General features: G+C 37.0%; 1 protein-coding gene across 1 annotated transcript; it reads right to left on the bottom strand.

The window, feature by feature from the left end:
* Window positions 1–4,207: 4,207 nt before the first annotated feature.
* LOC109216864 lies at window positions 4,208–7,208 on the bottom strand. Its single transcript, XM_019381082.1, has 4 exons — window positions 7,142–7,208; window positions 5,722–5,914; window positions 5,540–5,611; window positions 4,208–4,393 (listed from the first exon to the last, which is right to left on the bottom strand). The coding sequence occupies exons 2-4, from the start codon at window positions 5,890–5,892 to the stop codon at window positions 4,298–4,300; spliced, it is 339 nt and encodes a 112-aa protein (XP_019236627.1). The 5' UTR covers window positions 5,893–5,914; window positions 7,142–7,208; the 3' UTR covers window positions 4,208–4,297.
* Between the last annotated feature and the right edge of the window lie 3,558 nt (window positions 7,209–10,766).

Here is a 10,766-nt window from a genome sequence, read left to right as displayed (position 1 = left end):
TAATGCTGGATAAAAGGAAAACAAAACAGGAAATAAGGATAGAGGAGACGCCAGGGCCTGCGGACGCCTGCAGGTCTACCTTGGATCTCCGCGTGAACTAAAAGTAGCCTCCAACCTACGGTCCAAAGTCAACAGCACTGGGATCTGCACAAAAGAGTGCAGAGTGTAGTATCAGCACAACCGACTCCATGTGCTGGTAAGTGCCTAGACTAACCTCGGCGAAATAGTAACGAGGCTAGGACCAGATTACCAAATAAACTTGTGCAGTTCAAATATATATATACAGCGGGAAAAGAAATACAGAGATAACCAGTCAATGTGGGAGGGGGAGCATGCTGTGGGGGAGATAACAATTCCAAATAGAAAGACATCAACTGACAAAGGAAACAACATAACTCGGATATCAATAAAGAATCGGAAATCAATAAATGCACGGCATCACCCTTCGTGCTTTTACTCTCGTCCTCACCAAGAAATTATATAATAAAATGTGCACGGCATCACCCTTCGTGCTTTTACTCTGTTTCCTCACCATATAATCAATAGGATCGGCACGGAATGGTACATCGTGCGGCACGGCATCACCCTTCGTGCTTTACACTCTTTCCTCACAATCATACACGGCATCACCCTTCGTGCTTTAACACTCTTCCTCACCCAAACAACAATCACAAACAATAGGGCAAGGGAATAAAATGAAATTGCAATAAAGATCCCGGCAAGGGAACAACATTTCAACAAATAAATCCCGGCTAGGGAACAACATCAATAATATTAACATCCCGGCAAGGGAGATAACAAATAAATCGACAATAGCTCGGCTAGGGTGTCAACATGATAACTTCTTTTCTTTCTCACTTTTACTTCACAATTCACTTCATAACTCGAGCCAATGCTCTAGAGATTCAATTATCACTTACACTTTCACAATTCGTTACATAACTTGAGCCAACACTCCTCAATGTTCATAAGTGTCACAATTCCTTCCACAAACTTTATACATCGTATAGATACCATCACCAAGGCATGAAAGATACAACAAAGTCATGAAAATCACAATGTAAAGACTTACGGGCATGCTAGACACCAACGTATAGATACTCGTCACCCTGCCTATACGTTGTACTCAACAATTAACACTTAACAAATAGGACTCAACTCCTAATCCCTCAAGCTAAGGTTAGACCAAACACTTACCTCGATGCCACGAACACAATTCACGTCTCAATTATTGCTTTACCCCTTGATTCCACCTGCACTTCGCTCGTATCTAGTCACAAGTTACTTAATTACATCAATAAACGCTAAATGAATCAACCCCAATTCATGAAAATGAGTTTTCCTAAAGTTTTACCCAAAAGTCAAAAATCGACCCCGGGCCTGCTTGGTCCAATCCTGAAATTCGTACCAAAACCCGATTACCCATTCACCCCCGAGACCGGATATATAATTGGTTTTGGAATCCGACCTCAATTTGAGGTCTAACTCCCTAAATTTTAATATTCTTAGGTTTTTCCTAAAATTCTCAATTCCCCCATGAAAACCCTAGATTCTAGGATGAAATCTTGTAAAAAGAAGTTAAAAAGTAAAGAAAATGAGTTAGAAATCACTTACCAATGTTTTGGAGAAGAAAGGTTGTTTGGAAAGTTGCCTCTTATGTTTTTGGGGTTTTGAAAAATGAAAAATGACTGAAAATCCCATCTATTTATACCCCTCTCAGACCCCCTGTGCGAACCGCACAAAATGGACTGCGGCCGCACAGCCTTTCCTGAGATACTGCAGTCCAGTGACCCTGTGCGGACCGCACAAAGTCGACTGCTGCCGCACAACTCTCCGCCGCGCACCGCACAAAGTCGACTGCGGACAGCACTGGCCCCTTCCGCGGTCGCACACGATTTCTCGCGGACCGCACTAGCGGGTTCAGAGATTTGAAATTTCTCTGAACCTGCAATAACTGTGTTTTTTAATCCTAAGACATCCCGGAACCTACCCGAAGCTCACCCGAACCCTCGGGGCTCCAAACCAAATATACGTACTAACTCAAAAACACCATATGAACTTATCCGTGCGATCAAATCGCCAAAATAACATCATAAACATCGAATTAAAACTCAAAATCAAGGAAATATTTCAAAACTTCTTAAAACATCAAATTTTGCATTTAAGGTCCGAATCACGTCAAACGGATTCCGTTTCTCACCAAACTTCACAGAATTATCTTATATCATATATAAGACCTGTATCGGGTGCCGGAACCAAAATACGGGCCCGATACCAACATGTTCTAATCAAATTCATTCCCAAATCCTTTAAATAATTTCAGAAAATAATTTTCTTTTAAAAATTTATTTCTCGGGCTTGGGGCCTCGGAATTCGATTCTGGGCATACGCCCAAGTCCCATTCTTTCCTAAGGACCTTTTGGGACCGTCAAATCACGGGTCCGGGTTCGGGTCCGTTTATCCAAAACGTTGACCGAAGTCAAATTAGATCATTTTATAGTCAAAATTTATCATTTTTTCATAGATTTTTACATTTAGGCTTTCTTGCTACACGCCCAGACTGCGCACGCAAATTGAGGTGATGCTAAAAGATGTTTTTAAGGCCTCAGAACGTAAAATTTATTTTAAAAACAAGTGATGACCCTTTTGGGTCGTCACATTTTTTTTGGTGAAAATAAATATTTTATTGATCACCAGCAACTATATTTTATTGATTCCCTTATATTCATTCTTGCTGGGTTGATTTGACTTGGTTTGTGTGAATGCCCTCAAATTAATCGTGCCATTCACTCAAACCATGAGATAGTGATTTTGCTTTGCTTAATTGAATTATGCACATTGAGTTTCACAGTGAAAACTGGATAAATTCCTTGAAACACTGAGGTTTCTTATTTATTTAGGTCAGATAGTGCTTTTGCTCATTGAAAATTTTATTTTAATTCTGTATTATTGGAAACCCTTATTAGAAGTACTGATACATACATATGTTGGATCTTCTTTTGCATTTTCGGCATGTTTACATAAGCAGTAAAACATTTGAGTAAAGTGATTGTTGCTGTAAAACTGCCAACATAATGCTGTGTGATATCTGTTTTAGCTCACTATCGATGGTTCTATGATGCTGTCAACTCTCCTTTCGTTTTGATTTTCTGAGATATCCCTTAATTTTTTCATTAATTTATTGAAATAGAAATTTCACCTACACTATGTCAGTATTACTTTTCTAGTTATTCTTCCTTAATTTATTCTTTTAATATTAGAGTGACAATATTTATATTATTATAGATAGGTAAAGTGACCATATTTATACCTCAAAAAAGGGTATTTCTTTTGGCTCGATAATATTTGGAACCAGAGAATAAAGGAAGCAAAAATATTTTAAAACATGTAGCAAAAACTAAGAATCAAAAGTAAAGGAAGCAGAAGAAATACTAAATAAGTATTTTCATTGATTAATTGATACTTTTCAACATATTCCAAATAATATTTGAAAGATACTTTTAGCATACCATGCTAACAACATGGCATGCATCACAAAACAACTTAAAAACACAAACTTTTACTCTTCACTCTTTTGATTAACAGATTTTGAAGCCTTAGAGGCGGCTTCGGTGTCACTGCTTATAACGATAACGGGAGTATCGGGTTCTTCATCTTGCTCAGCTAGAAGTTCCTCAAGCATATCATAGCAAGAAGTGAGAGGGTATGAATCAAGAAGAAATCTTTTCACATGGTCCGCTCCAATTTCCCTTGTCAACCGTAGCATCAGTAGGTTTGTCTCTGTCTTCAGATTTTTCAACTTGTTTCTAACATCCTGGTAGAGGATGTTGTGGTTAATGGGTGAACCATGAAGAGGTTCATCGATAATTTTCTTTGTAGGGGTTCTTTCCATTGTTATTTTAAGAGAATTTTGAATTAGAATATATAATTTGGATGAATGAGATTAATAATGTATTTATAGTATGGTTTTTTGAATATTTCTAGGATTAGGGTTAGGGTTAGGTTTTTCCTTATTAATTGAATCACAATTTTCAATGAAACCTTTACACTCCTCAAAAAAGACTTTACATTCTTCAATGCATCCATTTAGTTTACCCAAAATTCTTTTCATGAGCTCTTCATCCAACCGTGAGAATATCCGATTTGGATAATGTTTTCCAGTACATAAGAGCCTAAATACACCAGCTGAACTTATTCTTGCAGTAGCTACACAACTCAAAGTGCAGCACACGATTTTCACAACATACATCAGCTTGAAAATCTATTTGTGTATCAAAATGATAGGTATTTCTCCAGATCAACAGCTCTTACGCACAAGGAAAAGGAGCCATATTGCACCAGATAAGCCCGTCAAATTACACCAGCATAGTAAATGTATTGTGCATGCTATGATCTGTAGACAAAGTCTATTATCATGATCTTAACAATTAAAGGGATGTTAATCGGAAGAAAGCTTCCTCAAAACTTTCAGCATGAATATTATCTAATAAATTGCAACACTATTAATCAAATACATCAATCTCAGTTTGCACACGTAAATATTAATTGCAGTATAGTAGCAAATGTAGATACCACATATTTACTGATGTTAGCAGAAAAAGTTATCTAATGAAAGACCAAAACGAGATTGAATCTCATCACACATGGAGGACAATTGATAAGTAAAGGTAATTTATTAATAATAACTCAATACCAAGATAGAACTAAGTCAATACAAAAAATTACTGCATCGAATACTTTCTCAGCTTATCACAAAAAGACAGAGATAACAAAAACTCTCCATTAATGACTTTACCTCCTTCCACTTGTGCATTGCTCAACCACTATCGAGCATATATTTCCACCCTCACTTATCATCTCCAGTAACTGTGACCAATTAACTTGATACAATTAAACATATTTACTAACCGTTTAGTTCACCATGTATCAATATGGAAGTAAAGCTTAGAACTCAAATACATATGCACTTATTGTTGAAGAGAACTTGATACTCTGCCAAATCATCTTTGGAGTTTTTCAAATCTCGAGTAAGTTTTTTATCGAGTCAAATTTCAAGTGTACCATGAAAAAGTTTCATGCTCTTCTGATTTTTTTTTTTAAAAATGGAAAATTTTGCCATCTTGAAAATATATGGCACACTTAAATCACATATGAAGACTGAAAAGACATGATCATTGGACCTTCTATAATATTAGGATATCTTCAATCACTTGATTATATAATTCATTAGATTTTATATCTATCCTTGATGTCAACAGGGAAAGACAAGGAAAGAATAGTAAACAAGGAAAAGAAAAAATATATTTCTCAATTCTTTGGAAGCAACATATCTTTTCTTTTTATGAAGATCGACAACAACAGGTTAGATGAGGCCCCGCAAAATATTGTTCAAAAGTCCTATTTAAATTGTATGCTTACACAAAACTTGTCGTGTCTCACTAGAGAGACCTATTACTCAAATATTAGACAAAAAGGAATGAATGCATGATGTATGAGAACATAAGGCGAGATAAGTTGCCTAGGGAAATGAAATTCATACATGAGCAGTCTGGACCCTCTTGAGCATAAGTTGATGAAACTGTGATAACAAAGTTAGAAAACACATTGCACCCTGCAACAAGAAATATGAACCACATCCACTACATATTAAAAACATTGACATGGAAGGAAAGGAGCCAACCAGGATCAGTTACAACAACTTATCATTAGAAATCTTGCTACCTTCACATGATTTATTTTATCATTTACTGAATTGTCCTGCATCCTATCTGGTCTATTCAAGTGATAAGCAATATAACTGCACGATGTTACTCTGATGCTAATGCAGTCCCTTGAACTCAATATTATTTCATGTAAAATAAATCCTGGATGAGTCCAATCCTTTTGGCACATACAGATCCCAATAAAGCAGTGCCTTCATGAAATAATGGAATCATCGATATATGAGAAGCATCAGTTAAAAGGTAAAAAGAAATGAGAGTTCATCTTACAACAAAAGCTATTTACCAATCAATTGTGAAGAACATTAACAGGGATTTAGAGCAACATCAAGAACAAGTTATTCATCCATTTTTGAATAAAGTGAATGAACAACTCTTAGATAGTTACAAATGAAGAGCCTCGTTCAAATTCATCAAATTGAATATTCATATAAAATAGCTTCGGAGCAGTAATTTCTCTGCATAAATAGACCAATTGAAGCTTTTATACCGGGTAATGTTAATCGACTTCTACACTAGCATATCAACCAATTATGTTTACAATAGCAAAACTACTAGAACCTGATGTAGTTGTACGATGTGATGCTCTGCTAGCTTCTACAATAAACTATCACAATACACTATAACAATATCCACACCAAACACTAATATTATGAATAATGGAAGACAGAACATCGCAAAAATACGTGTAATACTCTTTTTCTTTTATTATTTTGAAGCATTTAGAAAAATATTTTCGACATTTACCTTCAAAAAATGTGGATAAGATCCACAAGACTAAGACAACAAGATTCTATCCATCATTATTAAGAAAATTATATGCAATTAAGCTATACTCACAACAAGAAATTTAAAAGAACTCTTGAGTTTGTGTCTAGAGTGCCTGTCTTTAGATTTCCAGTGATATCCCCACATTACAAATCCAATTTATCAAATGAAATTTTCATTTTTCACAAGACTAAATCAACCAAATTACACCTTGTATTTCACTTTTTTTAGTTGTTGCATCAAAATTATGGATAATGTTCAAGTTTAAAAAGTCAATATAGATCCTTATAGTAGAGGATGCCGGACAAAAGAAAAAAAATAAAAATTAATAAGCCTTACCAAAGTATGAAGAAGAAGCAGATAGGGTAGAAAGTACATAGAGAACAAAAGAGCAGTTAATTTTGACTATTCATGAAACTCTAGTGCTTAATGACCGATTGAATCTATATTTAGAACTCATTTATCTAATCGATATATAGACCTAAATAAAGTCTGGGGAAACGGAGACTCTTCTACACTAAATATAAATACAAAATTATAATAGAAAAAAGTCAAGAATCTTGTTTACAAGCTTCAATTTCTGCGCTTCAGAAAGAGAGAGTCATCCACAATGATAAAAAGATAGACATAGAAAAATAGTAGAGAGACATTACCTGGTGGTGGTGGCCGGCGACAGTGTGAGATGAGTTGGCTGCCGACAATCGTGAGATAGAGAGAGGTCTAATCAATTTTAGAGATGATAGTTTTGCAATTTAAGGGTGAATGTATCCAGGCGGGAATATTTCACACGAAAAAATTAGAGGGAAGATGAAAATTGGATTTTATTTGTCAGGACTAACTTTTTCCGACCATTACTTTGAATTGCTAGTAAAGAAGCACTCTTTCCTGGTGAAAGTTTAATTACCGCAAATATTTGTGTTTATAGAATAAATTAGCGGCAAATAGTTTATTGTCACTAAATAATTGCCGGCAAAAGAGTTTTTTGTTGTAGTGTTCTCATGCCAACTATTGAGCTTCTCAATGAAGCATTTATTATTCTCAACTATTTAGCTTCTCAATGAAGCATTTATTATTCTCAACCATTTTAGTAGTGTGTAGGTAGAATTAGCTTGAATTTTAAGTCTTCATTTTGAAGAATTGATTTTAAAAAAATAAAAATAAAAACAGTCTTTGAAATTGATTTCATACGTAAGAAATGAAAATTGTTATAGCAAATCAAAAGCACAACTAAATCAACATGAAAATGAAAGATAATAAAGGGATAGAAAAACACAAAACACATCCTAAAAACTAATCAATTTCAACCGGATTACGATCAGAAGTTCCTTCTCCCTTCACTATAACATTGAAGTCAACATATAGTGATGAAACATCAACCAACGTAAATTTGACGACGAAACCTCGCTTGACATAAATATCCAAAACAAAAAGTTTCCAACCTTCTTTTGTGATGACCCAAAAGGTCATCACTTGCTTTTAAATTAAATTTTGTGTTCCGAGGCCTTAAAAACCTCTTTTACCTTCACGTCGATTTGCGTGCGTAGTCCGGGCGTGTAGCCGAAAAGCTGTTATGTGAAAAATCTGTGAAATATTGAAATTTTGACTTAAAATGCATTTAAAATGACTTCGGTCAATATTTTTGGTAAACGGACCCGGACCCGTAATTTGACGGTCCCGGAGGGTCCGTAGGAAAATATGGGACTTGGGCGTATGCCCGGAATCAAATTCCGAGGTCCCAAGCCCGAGAAATGAATTTTTGAAGAAAATTGTTTTTTGAAATTGTTTAAAGGAATTTGAAATGAAACTTGAGTAGAACATGTTGGTATCGGGCCCGTATTTTGGTTCAGGTGCCCGGTACAGGTCTTATATATGATTTAAGATGATTCTGTGAAATTTGGTAAAAAAAGGATGTCATTTGACATGATTCGGACCTAAATTGTAAAAGTTGATGTTTTATGAAGTTTGAGAAAAATCCTTTGATTTTGAGGTTTAATTCATTGTTATTGAGGTTATTTTGGCGATTTGATCGCACGGATAAGTTTGCATGATGTCATTGAGTTAGTACGTATGTTTGGTTAGGAGCCCGATGGCTCGGGTGTGTTTCGGATGTGTTTCGGAAGGTTTCGGACTTAAGAAAAATTACAGGTTTTCAGCAATTGGGTTTCTGATGTTTCCTTCTTCGCGTTCGCGGGAGAACCCTCGCGAACGCGATGCATTAAATTTTGATGAAGGAAATTCCTTCTACGCGAGCGCGTAGCACAGGTCGCGAACGCGAGGCTTTAGGGGGTTAAACCTTCGCGAACGCGGTCCTGGCCACGCGAACGCGAAGGCCAAATGAGCCTGGGCAGGGGTGGGGCATTTGTTCTACGCGAACGCGACCCTTTGGATGCGAACGCGAGGGCTCGAGGAGTTTACTCTCCGCGAACGCGAACGCGAGCCCGATGTCGCGAACGCGAAGGTCTTCAGGCCTAACTCATCGCGAACGCGAAGGACAATTTCGCCTAGTTATTTTTAAGTCTCAAAAACAGAACACTTACGGGATTTTCATAAACTTTCAAAAACCACTTCTTCTCCAAAGCTCTTAGGCGATTTTTGAAGCATCTCCTCACCATAATCTCTTGGGTAAGTAATTTCTAACTTGTTATCTTCCATTTTTATCAACACCCACTAGATTTTTAGGCCTAAAACATGAGATTAAGGGTAGAAAATTAGGGATTTGGATAGAGTTAGGGATTTTTGATTAATTGCGATTTGGACCTCGTTTTGGGGTCAAATTCTGGTACTAATCATATATTCGGGCTCGTGGGTGAATGGGGAGCGAATTTTGGTTCGAACTTTGTGTTTTGACCAAGCGGGCCCGGGGTCGATTTTTGGATTTTTGGGAAGAATGATTTAAAAGCTATAATTGAGCATTAGAATTGGATTGTTTAGCATTTATTGATGTTATTAAGTCGATTATGTATAGATACGATTGTGTTGGAGCCAAATTCAAAAGGAAAGGAGGTATTTGAGGATTGAGTTGGCCGTGGAAGTTCGAGGTAAGTGTTTGGTCTAACCTTAGCTTGAGGGGTTAGGAGTTGTGTCCTATTTGCTATTTGTTTCTTGTTGAGTACGACGTATAGGCAAGGTGACGAGTATCTATACGTTGGTGTCGAACATGACCGTGAGTCTTATTTTGTGATTTCCATGAATTCGTTGTATTCTTCATGCCTTGGTGAAAATTTTTATTTGTTGTGTAAAGTTGTGAAAAGAATTGTGACCTATGAACATTAAGGAGCGTTGGCTCCAGTTGTATAACGAACTGTGAAAGTATAGCTGATAATTGAACCTCTAGAGCAGTGGCTCGAGTTGTGAAGTGAATTGTGAAGTAAAACTGAGAAAGAGAAGAGATTATTATGTTGCCCCCTTGCCGGGCTATTGTTGAGTTGTGGTTCCCTTGCATGGTGTTCTTAATTATAATACGGATACTTAGGTTGATATTCTTTGTGTTAGGTAAGTATTATTGTTATAGCTGAGGTAGTTAGGTGTTGGAACAAGTTTGGGGTATAGCCGAGGTAGTTAGGTGTTGTAACAAGTCTAGTTATAGCTGAGGTAGTTAGATATTGGAACAAGTTTGGGTATAGCTGAGTAGGAGTTGAGTTAGAATTGGTTATAGCTGATTCTCCCTTGCCGGGATGTTTGTCTTGATATTGTTGTTCCCTTATCGGGGAGTTATTATGTTGCTTTTGTTCCCTTGCTGGGATTCCATTGTGATTTTGTGTTGGCTTGGAAATGGGAGCGGGTGGTACGCCTACCACGAGATATAATGAAATGGGAGCGCGTGGTACGCCTACCACGAGATATAATTAAATGGGAGCAGGTGGTACGCCTACCACGAGATATAATGAAATGGGAGCGGGTGGTACGCCTACCACGAGATATAATGAAATGGGAGCGGGTGGTACGCCTACCACGAGATATAATGAAATGGGATCGGGTGGTACACCTACCACGAGATATAATGAAATGGGAGCGGATGGTACGCCTACCACGAGATATAATAAAATGGGATCGGGTGGTACGCCTACCACTTGATATAATGAAATGGGATCGGGTGGTACGCCTACCACGAGATATGATGAAATTGGATCAGGTGGTACGCCTACCACAAGATATGAGAAATGGGATCGGGTTGCACGCCTGCAACGAGATGTGGACCGAAAGTGAACTCTGCCTTTGGTTTCCTTATCCTTGTTAGTAGTTGGATTTTGGTTCCTTTATAATTCTCTTGATATTCTG

Source organism: Nicotiana attenuata, unplaced genomic scaffold (assembly GCF_001879085.1).
Source record: "Nicotiana attenuata strain UT unplaced genomic scaffold, NIATTr2, whole genome shotgun sequence".
Taxonomy (NCBI): domain Eukaryota; kingdom Viridiplantae; phylum Streptophyta; class Magnoliopsida; order Solanales; family Solanaceae; genus Nicotiana; species Nicotiana attenuata.
Note: the sequence above shows the minus strand (reverse complement) of the source record. Positions and strands in the feature narration are given on the sequence as shown.

Coding starts and splice junctions, on each gene's coding strand:
- LOC109216864 (XM_019381082.1), bottom strand. CDS start 5,892: ATGTGCCAAAAGGATTGGACTCATCCAGGATTTATTTTACATGAAATA. Junction 5,612..5,721: donor ATAAAATAAATCATGTGAAG/GTAGCAAGATTT, acceptor TTCTTGTTGCAG/GGTGCAATGTGTTTTCTAAC. Junction 4,394..5,539: donor AGAGGGTCCAGACTGCTCAT/GTATGAATTTCA, acceptor CTTTGTCTACAG/ATCATAGCATGCACAATACA.